General features: G+C 38.4%; 1 protein-coding gene across 5 annotated transcripts in view; it reads left to right on the forward strand.

The window, feature by feature from the left end:
- Positions 1-4,987: 4,987 nt before the first annotated feature.
- det1.L (DET1, COP1 ubiquitin ligase partner L homeolog) overlaps positions 4,988-14,138 on the forward strand; it is a 37,043-nt gene continuing 27,892 nt past the window's right edge. For 2 of the 5 annotated variants that reach the window (XM_018250968.2, XM_018250969.2), the window contains exons 1-2: positions 6,256-6,393; positions 9,167-9,216. Coding sequence is in view for 3 of the 5 variants with exons in the window: in XM_041585091.1 (XP_041441025.1) it covers positions 6,259-6,393 (135 nt within the window). In the remaining 2 variants the exon portion in view is untranslated. Of the gene's footprint in view, positions 5,338-6,255; positions 6,394-9,166; positions 9,217-14,138 lie in introns of those variants that run through there. The other 3 variants (XM_041585091.1, XM_018250966.2, XM_018250967.2) reach the window with 3 other exon arrangements.

The raw sequence follows: 14,138 nt of genomic DNA on the forward strand, positions 1-14,138 counted from the left end.
TTCAGACCTTTTTTAATTACATTGTATTTTCTATTTGTGACCATGCTTCTAATATTGAAGCCTAAAGTTTCATTTTTCCTCTTCTTATGTCTTAAGAAAGCAGCTCTGGGAGGCGGCTTGCCGACTCTGTAGACTGTAAAATTAATTTATTGGTGATACATTTCTTATCTTTGTCCTTGCTGAGCAGAATAGTGGGGTTCATTAAAAGCAGAATTGATAAAATGATTGCTAATATTCCACAGATGCTGCTGAGAAATGTCAAATTTGACTAGGGAATTTTTCAAATTCGACTTAAACCTGCCGAATTGCTGTTGTAGCCCACGGAAGACGTTCTGGGATCAATTTGGAGTTGTTTGCAGCCTTCCTGACATTCAAGTTTTTTTCTGAGTTTTTTAAAAACTCGAATAGAATTCGATTTGAATTTGCGGGTCGATCCTATCCACCCGAATTTGTTAAAATTAGATTTTTGTTAAAAAATTGCAATTGGTCGAATTTATTTATGGGAGTTTTAAATAACTCCCATGAACTCGAAATTCGACCATTGATAGATGTGCCCTAAAATGTAGCAAAATTGTAACAGTTCAGAATCTGTACCTGGAGCACTGAGCTGCCAGACTCAAACACCAGAGACAGGAACTTTATACTTCAATTTTGGAAAAAACAGTAAAAGCATTTGAAAAAAGTCTTTATTTCTGGTGAACAATCTAAAAACAACTGAACTGAAAAAAATGTTGGAAGGTGAACAGACCCTTTAAAAGATAGCTATAAGATTTAGAGGAAAAGGAGCAGTGAAACATTCTGCAGCAAGAAAAAAAAAAGTTCTCTCTTCATTCTCTGATGAATGACCTTCATGTAAGGTAATTCACTAGTGAAGTTGTTTTGCTTGTCTTTTAGTAAATATGTGATGTCACTGCGAATTTCTCTAAAGAAATAACAAAGATAGCTAATCGATTTTTCAGAAATAAAACAAAAAATAAAAAAGTATGTTCGGCACAAGCCCTATTAATTGAACTTGTTCCGAAGTTGTATTTTATCTAATTAATAAAATAGAGAAATTCCACAGAAGAGAAAATAAGCTGCTAAAGAGAAAGTAAGATCTGAGTTTAGAAAGACTGGCCAGACGACACATATGTTTTTCGACCACGATGACAGAAAGGTTTTCTATGTTCACCCTCATCTACAATGTTACTATGTATGTATAATATTATGCTCTACAATATTCTGCTATTCAGAATTTAGAACACACTAAGAGACAATGAAACTTATTAAAGGGGTTGTTACCCTTTAAATTAGCAGAGAGTGATATTCTGAGACAATTTGCAATTGGTTTTCATTTTTTATTATTTGTGTTTTTTGAGTTACCTAGCTTCTTATTCAACAGCTCTCCAGTTTGCAATTTCAGCAATCTGTTTTCTAGAATCCAAATTACCCTAGCATCCATGCGCTAATATGAATTAGAGACTGTAATATGAATAAAAATTAGCAGTAACAATATATTTGTAGACTTTCAGAGCATTTACTGTTTATATGGGGTCATTGACCCCATTTGAAAGTTGGAGAGAGTCAGAAGAAGAAGGCAATTAATTCAGAAACTATAAAATAATAAATAATTAAGACCAATTGAAAAGTTTCTTAGAATGGGCCATTCTATTACATACTAAAAGTTAACTTGAAGGAGAACCACCCCTTTAATTGTAGAGCCCCCTTTCCAGTTGTAAATCACCAGATGCTAGAACAGAGAAGCATTTGTTTTTGCCACATATCTCATTGTGGCCTCCATTTTATATCACCACCATCTCTGCATAGCCTCGAAAGCTGCACATGGGGGCTGAAATCACCCTGCTGAAATGCACAGGTCGGTTTCAGCCCCTACATGGGCAGTAGCCTCTTCTTCCTTTCGCATCCGGAACCATTGTGTCAGCCCCGGCTTGAACACACTTGGCTGATTACAGTGCAAAATCTTAAGTTTCTGTGCCTGAAATCAGCCGAGTGATTTTGTGCAGGAGCCGAGACAATGGTTAAGATGTGAAAGGAAGATGAGGCTACTAGCCCGCGTAGGGGCTGAAATTGGCATGGGGCTGGGGGCACACAGTCCGCTAAAACACAGGAGAAAATAATTTGATTTGCTCTTGCATTTAGCTCCACAAACAGGCACTCATTGGCCTGAGTGAGCTACTCAAAGCAGATGTTAGCCTGAAAATGCATGCTTTTGCATTTTTTGGGCTGATCTTCACTCTGTGTAGTTGCCACTCAGGCTGATGCTGTGCCTGTCTGTGGTGCTACACACAGGAGTAAATCTGCTTCTATCTTCTGAAGTACCAAACACAGACGGACAGAAGTGGACACTACGACGACGCTGTGCCTGTCTGTGGAGCTACACACAGGAGTAAATCTGTTTCTATCTTCTGAAGTATCAAACACAGACGGACAGAAGTGGACTCTATGACCTTTGTGCCATCAGCCTTATGGATATAGATTGTAGTGGAAGTGACATTTTCATATTGTTTAAAACAGGTCTGGACTGGGATTCAAAATTAAATACAGAGGCCCAAACAGCCCCTTTACAATAAATTTTAGTATGTTATAGAATAGCTAATTCTAAGCAGCTTTTCAATTGGTCTCCATTATTTCTTTTTTTTTTTTTATAGTTTTTTAATTATTTGCTTTCTTCTTCTGACTCTTTCCAGCTTTCAAATAGAGAAATGCGCTGTAAGGCTATAAATGTATTGTTATTGCTACTTTTTATTACTCATCTTTCTATTCAGGGCCTCTACTATTCATATTTGTCTTTTATTCAAATCCATGCATGGTTGCTAGGGTACTTTGGACTTCTGGGATGGAAGTTAATGTGATTTACTTAGACCAGGGGTAGGCAACCTGAGGCTCGGGAGCCTCATGCGGCTCTTTATCCTGCTTGCTGCGGCTCGGTCTTGTGGTTTTTACTGCCCTCGCACCTGCTGGCGGCTGTTGAGTGTGTGACCGGGGTAAGTTAACGGTTAGCTTACTGCAGTCGCACACTCAGGAAGCTGCCAGCAGGTGTGAGGACTGTATAGACGTCCCAGGAGTGACAGGCAAGACCGAGTAGGCCTACACATGCATACTGCACTTTTGTTTGGTGTATTCTGATGTTGTAACATTTAAAAAAGGTTAAAACTTTTAAAAGTTTATAATCTGTGTTATGTTTTGCGGCTCCAGACTATTTTTCTTTAGTGGAAGAGGGGGCAAAATGGCTCTTTTGATAGTAAAGGTTGCTGACCCCTGACTTAGACTTTGCTAAAGCATTTGATACAGTGCCACACAGAAGGTTACTGGTTAAATTAAGGAATGTTGGCCTGGAACATAGTATTTGTACCTGGATAGAGAACTGGCTAAAAGATAGACTACAAAGAGTGGTGGTAAATGGAACATTTTCTAATTGGACCAGTGTTGTTAGTGGAGTACCGCAGGGCTCTGTACTAGGTCCCTTGCTTTTCAACTTGTTTATTAATGACCTGGAGGTGGGCATTGAAAGTACTGTTTCTATTTTTGCAGATGATACTAAATTGTGCAGAACTATAGGTTCCATGCAGGATGCTGCCACTTTGCAGAGTGATTTGTCTAAGTTGGGAAACTGGGCAGCAAACTGGAAAATGAGGTTCAATGTTGATAAATGCAAGGTTATGCACTTTGGCAAAAATAATATAAATACAAGTTATACACTAAATGGCAATGTGTTGGGTCCTTAAATGAGAAGGATCTTGGGGTCTTTGTAGATAACACGTTGTCTAATTCTGGGCAGTGTCATTCTGTGGCTACTAAAGCAAATAAAGTTCTGTCTTGCATAAAAAGGGCATTAACTCAAGGGATGAAAACATAATTATGCCTCTTTATAGGTCCCTGGTAAGGCCTCATCTGGAGTATGCAGTTCAGTTTTGGACTCCAGTCCTTAAGAGGGATATAAATGAGCTGGAGAGAGTGCAGAGACGTGCAACTAAATTGGTTAGAGGGACGGAAGACTTAAATTATGAGGGTAGACTGTCAAGGTTGGGGTTGTTTTCTCTGGAAAAAAGGTGCTTGCGAGGGGGACATGATTACGCTTTACAAGTACATTAGAGGACATTATAGACAAATAGTATTTTTTTTACTGTGTGGTGGGGAGGGCGGACCTATATGTGGGGCTTGTGGTGGGCCCAGGACATTTTGCATTCCTCCCAACTGTCCCTTTTTCGGAGGGACAGTCCCTCTTTTGACAGCTCAACCCGCAGTCCCTCATTTGTACTGGAAAGTCCCTCTTTTCTCTGCACTGAACAGCCAGAAAAAGAAACAAAGTTTCTCACTTAATTGGCTTTTAGCAGAGAGCCCAGAACAGCTAACAGGTGCAAATAAGATACTTTGTAACAATTTTGAGAAAAAAACAGTTTAGATAAGGAGAAATATTTTCAAACTTTCATAACCTGCCAAATTTTGTAAAACAAACATTGTAATTAGGGGGTGTGGCCACAGAAAGGGGTGTGGTCCAAAAAATTGCTGCGCTATGTGCGGAAATTTTTATTTTTTTTGTCCCTCTTTTTACTTCCAAAATGTTGGGAGGTATGCATTTTGTTGTATGGGGCCCTGCGATTTCTGATGCCGGTCCTGCTGCCGGGTGATGTTGTGATGGCTGATTCAGTTAATGCCTTTAAGAATGGCTTGGATGATTTTTTGGACAGATATAATATCAAAGGCTATTGTGATACTAAGCTCTATAGTTAGTATAGATATGGGTATATAGAATTTAATTAAAAGTAGGGAGGGGTGTGTGTATGGATGCTGGGTTTTCATTTGGAGGGGTTGAACTTGATGGACTTTGTCTTTTTTTCAACCCAATTTAACTATGTAACTGTAAGATTCGCATTATTGGCTTGACTGAGCTCGCATCCTCCTCGGGAGCAATATCTATGACTGAAACAGACACTTCAAGTGACAGGTAAAATATATCAGCCACGCCCACGATATCGCTTGTCGCGGGACACACGCCCGCATCGCCATTTTCAACATCTCATTCCAGCTCGGGACTCGCAGACTTCCGTCTCTTATCTTGCGAGACTATAACGATACTGTGACCACTCCGGCGTAAACGGAGTATGTGAGCGCAGTGACGCAGCACGTAGCCGTGTGGGAGAGACGAGTAAGGAAGGAGCGGAGGACGTCGCGCAGGCACAGTAAGCCGCGTTTGTCAGGCCACGGGCGTCCGCTTGTAGTTTATCCTCTGTGTATTCACAACTCCAGGAAACATTAAAACGCTGTTTATTTCGTAGTGGTTACCAGCTATTCTTATCGCTTCCAGACCCTCTGCTCCCAATATGTGACTTAAACAAAGTAATTCATTTTTTCCTACTCATTAGAACTCACTCAAACACTTTTATCTTCTGCTGCTTCTGCTAACAGTACTCCAGAATTGCTGATTAATCTGTGTTTTTTTATTTTGTATAAAAAGCTAGGCAACGTTTCGGGCACTTTATTCCCCCTCCTGATTGTAAACAATTCCTCCTGTCACTAGTGCAAGTTGTCCAACATTTAAATCTAGTGCAAACTAGGGATAGGTGAAATGAAGTCCCCTTAAATCTTTTACTCCCGTGTACAGGATTTAGACAATTTAGGGACATAAAAAGGATCCAAAGCTGGCCGTAGACGTACAGGTATAATCGTACGAATCGCATGATTTCCCGGCGGCGTGGGGAGTGTTCCGACGTTTTTCGTGCCATGGCGATCGGACATTTAGTCGATCGGACAGGTTCGAAAATTTCCGTCGGCTGCTGATAATATCTCTGCGCGTGTTGCCGATCTGACGATATCAGTGGGAGCTTTGGTCGGACATATCTTTGGTACGATTGCTGTCAGGGGCATCGTCTGATCTGTTCTTTTACTACTTTATTCAAACTGAAAGTTAGTGGCAGATCAGGAGATGGGGACGTCCGATATTGTAGGTAAAACCTGCACGTCTATGGCCACCTTTACTCTGGCTCCTATTGTTTTATTTATCCTAACTAGATGCAGGCCAGAGAATGTCCTCTGCTGTTGCGGACAACATCACGTGTGACATAGCCCATAGTATACTAATGCATCACCATAGGTTGCCAGGAGAGCTTCATAATCCCACAGTATTGATCCTGCATCCGTGTGGAATTGGACAAATGCAATCTTTGATGAGAAACACATATTTTACAGTTTTATTGCTTTTAGTGGAAAATGTAAAATATGCTGCTGTTTTGACATAGTATTGTTCTTATTTTGCAGTGTATGTTCCTCAAGCCGTTCCATGAACACGAGCCCCGAGAACGAGGAAACTATTCATCCTGGAACATTAAGAGGGCAATGCAAATCTTCAAGAAGACTGGAGGCACTGCTGCAGCAGGCTCACAGTTTCTCATCAGAGTGAGTATTTTTTTTGGCATCCACACTATCTGCTTTATGCCACTACCTTCACTGTCCAGGGGAAATGTTATTATTTGTATTCTTGATTGCAGGTCAACATTTAGTGCAGTGTTGTACAGAGATGATACCAGTGTCGGACTGGCCCACTTGGATACCAGGAAAACTCCCGGTGGGCCAAGGTGTCAGTGGGCCTCTTGCTTTTAACTATTTGTCCTATTACATGGTCATTCCCCATTTCTTTATGGGAGCAAAGATGTTTAATCATGGAAGAATATAGTCTAGTATGTAGAGAAAAAAGACTAGAAGAATAAAGAGGTTGAGTGAGTAGAAGAAGTATAATACAGTAGTTTGGGCCCTCAGCCTAAGGTTTTCTGGTGGGCCCCTGGCATCCGAGTCAAACACTGGATGATACTTTATTCACATCAGTCCCTGCCACTGTGGAACTTATAATATAAGGTCTCTATCTCATTGACACACCCTGTGGTCAGCTATGTCAGGAACTAACTAACTTATCTGTGTGCTTAGTGTATGGGAGCAAATCAAAGTATGCTGGAAGATCACAATACTAAGCACCTGTCACTTTGGTTTAGAGCAGCAAAAACATTTGCCGCTCACAGCAAAGCATATTGATTAAGTGGTGACTATTGTTCAACAGCATATTAAAGGGAAAGTAAAGTCTAAAATAGAATAAGGCTAGAAATGCTGTATTTTGCATACTAAACATAAACATGTACTTACTGCACCACAAGCCTAATCAAACAAATGATTTATGCTTTCAAAGTTGGCCACAGGGGGTCACCAACTTTTAACTTTGTTAAACATCTTTGCAAGACCAAGACAGTGCAGATGCTCAATGTGGTCTGGGCTGCTTAGGGATCATCATAAATTACATAAACAGCACAAGTCAAATAATATCCGCCAGAAGGTCATACAGCAAGACTGATTAGTAATTAGAATAGGCAGACTACACTGGGTCCTGTGTTGTCATGTAAACTAATGTGGATTTTATAGTTTTTGTATTGTTTAATACAAACTTTCTCCAACTCTGCAGAACCAGTGACTGCAGTAAAATAATCCTCCAAATAGAATAGCTTTTTAAATCTGGCTCCATGATCTTTGTCCCTGCAGCTGGAGTTGGAAAGGGGATGTAAAGGCAAAAATAAAATCCAATACAAATCTCTTTTACAAATCTCTTTTGCTCTACAGGGAAACAAACAAAGCTGCTTGAGTTCTGCATGGCTGGGCAGTAAGGTGGGGCCTCCCCCTGCTGTTCATAAGTATGATTGTTTCCCTGCAGAGCAGTTAGGGACCATCTGACCATTCCTATCCACAGCATTAAATGAAGGGAGAATTTCACTGCATCAGGTTTCTTATAAAAACAGTACACGTTTTTTAATTATAAGATAGGTTTCTTTTTCATTGAAGAAAGTAAAAATGGGATTTTATTTTTTTGTCTTTACATGCCCTTTAATGTTTCCACATACTTCTTGAATAAGCACCGAATGTAAATGTTGGAATACAGTTATGGAATCTCTGATTTGAAAACCAGATATCCAGAAAGCTCCAAACTACAGGAAGGTCATCTCCTAATTTTTTTTTTTTCAAAATGAATCAGTTAATAGTGCTGCTCCAGCAGAATTCTGCACTGAGATCCATTTCTCAAAAGAGCAAACAGATTTTTTTATATTTAATTTTGAAATCTGACATGGGGCTAGACATATTGTCAATTTCCCAGCTGCCCCAAGTCATGTGATTTGTGCTCTGATAAACTTCAATCACTCTTTACTCCTGTTGCAAGTTGGAGTGATATCACCCCCCTCCCTTTCTCTCCCCAGCAGCCAAACAAAAGAACAATGGGAAGGTAACCAGATAACAGCTCCCTAACACAAGATAACAAGCTGCCTGGTAGATCTAAGAACAATACTCAATAGTAAAAACCCATGTCCCACTGAGACTCCTTCAGTTACATTGAGAAGGTTAAACAGCAGCCTGCCAGAAAGTATTTCTCTCCTAAAGTGCAGGCACAAGTCACATGACCAGGGGCAGCTGGGAAATTGACAAAATGTCTAGCCCCATGTCAGATTTCAAAATTGAATATAAAAAAATCTGTTTGCTCTTTTGAGAAATGGATTTCAGTGCAGAAGTCTGCTGGAGTAGCACTATTAACTGGTGTGTTTTGAAAAAAAATAACCTGTTTTCCGATGACAGGATACATTTAATGTCCATTTTAAGGAAATAATTCAAATAAAAAAAAAAGAAATTTTTTTATTCTCTTCAGATTTGCATATATCACTTTTTAGCACTTTAGCAATATGTTTTCAGCCTTTATAGGAGAATAAGCTTTAGTAAAAGGGGTTGATAACCTTTGGAAACTCCATCCAAGTAAAAGGATTTTGTAAAAGTTCATGTTGAAATGCATTATCGTATCAAAATTGGATTTTTTTAATCTGTATAGCAAAGTGCTGTGTTAGACATTAACTAGCACAGTGACAATCTAATTGGCTGCCGGGAGGTGATGTAGGGACAAGGGCATCTACACCTTTTTCCACATGGTGGTAAGCACCAATTTAATTTATAATAGTAAAACAATCCATTTTATTTGATAATGTATTTGAAAAAGTAAGTTTTTTATTTAAGTCCTACCACATTGGTAGGAATATGAACAGTCACTTTAAATTACAGGCTGGGGAACTGCATATAAAATTCTCCACATTGGGCTTTTTAATTTACCGTTTTATTGGAAGATATTTATTATGATTTTTTTTATTACTAGGCCACCCCCCACATTTGTGCAGACAGGATATTGTAGCTGTTATACATTAGGTAAGTGAAGTTTGGCTGCCTCCTGTGGTACTTGAAGGGTTTAATCAATAAATGTAGTATCAAGAAGGGTGAAAAATTGTGAAAATAAATTTCTAGATTTAGATATCGCTATAATTAAAACAAATGTAACACTCCTGTATGATTATTAGTTGAGTCAGTGTATCCCTAAGATTTCATTTGAGAGGGCTAGTAATTGTATAGTTCTTTGGAAATAAAAGGAGAGAGAACGCAGCCATGATGTAGTTTGAGGAGAGAAAACATGCAATAATTACTATTACTGGCTGCTTAAAATATTGGGTCATGACTAAATAGATTAATCTCTTCAGTTTGCACATTAGAGAAGAAGATGGCGCCCATGAACTCTGATGCCCTGAATTTGCAACGAGGGGGAAGTAAAGAGTTAGGGGCATTTACCCAGGGTAACACGTAGGCTGGGGGGAGCAGGGAGAGGGTCAATGTAGGTAGGGGATTTTAATAAAAAGGGTTTGGTTCTACTTTAAAAAGTCCTCAGTGTTATCATTGCCAAACTTTCTGCACACAAAAGACTTCCTCCTATCACTCCCTCCATGTAGATGTAATTGGTTCAACCTGTTACTAATGGTATGCACTTTGACCCTAGAAGGGACAAGACCTCTGATTGATTAGCGACTTCCTTCAGCATATTGTGCTCTTTTCTTGGGCTGATCATGCTGGGATGGCCTGCCTGGGCAAGTTGGGCAGTTGTTTGAAATCTTCCCCACTAGCAGATGGGTCTTCTGGACAGTGGAATGGTCAATGTTGATTATTTTGGTGACCTTTTTAAACCCCTTCCTAGACTAATAGGCATTTTATAAATTTTAACTTTCTAAAGGCCTCTAGTGGGCTCTTTCAACTTATGCATGGTGATACCACTAGCTTCAACAACAAAAAGCAAACTAAAGGGGTTCTTTACTAAGACTCAAATTGTTTGTTTTTTATTAAAACAAAGTTGACGTAACTTCCATCCACGATTTTACCTAATTTATCAAAAGCAGGTTGAAAAAGTCTGTGAGGGAACAGTCTTGACATTCGACTGGGAATTGAAATCCTTCGTCTTCGAATATCGAAGTCGAAGGATTTAGCGCAAATAGTGCGATCGTATGATCGAAGGAATATTCCTTCGATCGAACAATTAAATCCTTCGAATCGAACGATTCGAAGGATTTAAATCCAAAGATCGAAGGAATATCCTTCGATCAAAAAAAGTTAGGCAAGCCTATGGGGACCTTCCCCATAGGCTAACATTGACTTCGGTAGCTTTTAGATGGCGAACTAGGGGGTCGAAGATTTTTTTAAAGAGAGAGTACTTCGACTATCGAATGGTCGAATAGTAGAACGTTTTTTAGTTCGAATCCTTCGAAGTAGCCCAAAAAATACTTTGAAATTCGAAGTTTTTTTACTTCGAATCCTTCACTCGAAGTTAGTGAATCGGCCACTTCAATTGTATGACTTTTTAGAGTTGTCTGAAAACCTCAACTTTTTTTGGTTAATGTAAGAAAACCAGCACAGATCACAATGTCGAGAAACATCTTCATATTGTAAAAGGGACATCTGCTATTGACGTCCGAGTATTTTCAGATTCAGGGGTATAATATATTTATTATAATACACAAATGCCATGAATATCCTGTAAATTATATCCTTATAAACGGTGAGTTCTGATGTCATCAGTTATAAACAGTGAGTTCTGATGTCATTTCTGTCACATGACTCATTGAAATTTGTGTATTATAATAAATAAAGTACCCCCAGTTGCAAAATATGAGGATATTAGAAGTTACCTCGGAGTTCCATGACCTGTATAAAAACACTCGGCCTTCGGCCTCGTGTTTTTATATGGTCATGAAACTACTCGGTAACTTATAATATCCTTATATTTTACAAGAGGGGGTACTTTATTCACTATATATTCAGGGTTATAATAAATCTCGAAAAATTTAAGGTTTTTTTTAGTCTAAAAACTTGACCAGAAAAAATTGAGGCTTAATAAATAGGCCTCTAAATGTATGAGATTTGAACCAGGTTCCTCCTCTGTTACAATGTTCAGATCATTTGCTCTTTTTATGGTGCTGCTGATTTAGAAATAAATGTAGGTGTGCATGTAGTTTATAACCTTTATCAATATTGTTGAAAACCTTTATGCTAAAAATGTTTAAAAAGTTAAATGTAGCCATTGGGAGTACTTGCTTTTTCTTATGACTTTATATTGTTAGATTATAAGCTCTATTGGTCAGGGCCCTCGTCACCCTTGTATCAATTATTGGTTTCTTTGTATGTAATTATGTATGTTCAGTGTATAATATCATTTATTGTACAGTGCTGAGGGATATGTTGGGGCATTATTATTATTATTTTTATTATCAATAATAATGTGTGTATTGTATTTCTATACCATCACAGATGTATGCAGTGCTTTAAACTGCTTTAATGCAAATGGGTGTATAGTTATAACTTAGAAAGTTACATATTGAGAGATGTACACTTTTAAGTGCTAAGAGTTTTACCACACATTCAGAGTGAGGTGTCTGTCCCCCAACAATGGGTAGGGAACTTGTTTGATGCCTTCAGCCTTGTGCTTTTATATGTTCATGGAACTCCTCGGTGATGTAGAATATCCTTATGTTTTACAATAGAGAGTACTTTATGCACTATATAATAGATAAATACAATGCAGAAGAACTTCACTCAGGATTTGCTGAGCAAACACCATCAAAAACACAAAAAAGGCATAAAAAAGTTAGAGGGAAGGGTGACACTAACGCAGTGTATTAGTTGTAATATGATTTGTATCACCGAAAAGAACTCCATGTGGCCAACCACTGCTTACAGCTTCATCACACAGACAACAATTTTATGTATTTTTTTTTTTTTTATTACATATTTAGACAGCACATATATCTTGAAGCCTGTCAGTGCAATACAGCCATGGCAACATTTGTCAATTGCAGAACTATAGTGCTTATTTACTAATCCTGTAGATGGAAGCATGAGAGTACTATGGGGAGTTAAATTTCAACCTTAGGACCCATCCACAGAGCTCTTTTGTCTGTGAAACTTTCTGTCGGATTAAGCATCTGGTGCAAGGTGCAGAGCACAGCACTGAAGGTCAGCCATATTCTTAAAGTCTGCCAAAGGTAAATGAGCCCTCGCAGTGCAGTTGATTGGCGTTTTTGGAGTTTTATGGCAGTTGGGAAGTAAAAGGTTTTCCTGTCATTGGTAGTCAGTGTTTTACAATTAATACGCAATTTACTAAACTTTGCAGGTCTTTCTAATTTAATTACTTGTTGCAAAATGTTGTGTTGGAGCACCAGCTGGTTACAATGGAATTCTAGGAAAGAATTTTGGGTAAAATACATGGCAGGGTCCTCCGGTAATTACCGTCATACTTTGTAATCTTTTAACGTTGTAGTGTCCTTATTTATTCTTAATTTAGCATGCAGATATTTGTAACATTATTAATGTTTGTTTTAAGCAAAAATGTAGATATTGCTAAGATTTGATACAGAAACTACTTGTCTGTCTAGTGTGTGAATTTTATTTGGAAGGACAATTTAGTAGAAAATGATGGTGCTTATTTAGCACTTGAGAACATGTTTTTTGTGTGAAAAGTTAAAAAGTAAGGAATTACTTATACCTGTCTACATTTTTATGCCCTTCAAAGTGAAGCAAAGTTTACTTGTTCAAATGAGGTTCTCCTTGTTGGATCATGTCTTTCACTGCTGCTTTATATAGACATTTTGAGGCAAAATAGCAGTTTAATCAGTTTTGAAGAAGCCAAAAACATTGTTTAAGTATGTAATGTTTTAAGGTAATTTACATAATCTGACTGTGAACTTGGTTGCTGAAAAGTACCATCGGGCGATGCAGTTTTCTGCTCACAGGCGCACCAGCCCAGGTTATCGGGTAAATTCCTAACATTTGGTATCCCCAGTGATTGAACCTTTCTTTTTCTCTTACATATTATTGTTTTAAAATATAGTTCCTCAAGACATCATCTTAAATTCTGTGTATAAAACCCTAAGATACTTTTGCATTTCCTTAATACATGAATCATATTAGTTTTTCTCATTCATTGGAGTAAGACCAGATAACCGGAAGTCTGAGAAATTTTATTTAAAACAAGACTTGTTTTTGTTTTTCTTCTGGGCCTGACACCTAGACTTCATCAAAATCAAGAGTTTTGTATATCTTGCAACAACAGAATTGTAAACCCTCAATGCTTCTTCATTTCCTTTGCTGGTTGCTTTATAGCCTCATCATTTCTTCAATTTAGAGTATTTCATATTATGGCTCCTCCACGCTTTGTTCAATTTGATCTGATATCTCATTCCTACTGTAGGCTTAACCTTTGCTTCTCTTTGTCCTTTGTTTTTCCCACCTGTATTTCTCTGACATTTTGTGGGGCACCTGCAGAAATATTTGCACAATGTAAGTCATAGGCATACATTTTTGCTCCTTTTAGCATTTTATTTGTGCCGTTTAAGTTGTGTGGCTGGAATTCAAATTAATAGAATCAGGGGCCTATACAACAACCTTCGTGTCTGGACCTAACTCTTCAGAATTCATAGTTTTGTCCATGGCTAAATTTTTCTGAAGCTAGATTTTTCTTTTTTTTTTTTGATGGGGAAAAATGTGGTCTGTTATACTAGGGAAAAAAGCCCTACTGATGTCATTACACCAATTCCACCTGTTGCTTTCCACATCTACCAATAGGATTTGAGCTCTCCCACTGCCTGTAGCTGTCTGGGCAGCCATTGCTTAGAGTGTAGGAGATCGTTGGAGCTAACTGAGGCAGTGCAAGTAGAATTTGTAGAGCAGTTTGTGTTGTTCCCAAATTCTGCTTGCCTGTTCTTCTGTGAAAAGCAAAAGCCCTTGTTAGAGCTATGTTTGTATGTCTGTGTGTG

Source organism: Xenopus laevis, chromosome 3L, assembly GCF_017654675.1.
Source record: "Xenopus laevis strain J_2021 chromosome 3L, Xenopus_laevis_v10.1, whole genome shotgun sequence".
NCBI classification, from domain to species: Eukaryota; Metazoa; Chordata; class Amphibia; order Anura; family Pipidae; genus Xenopus; species Xenopus laevis.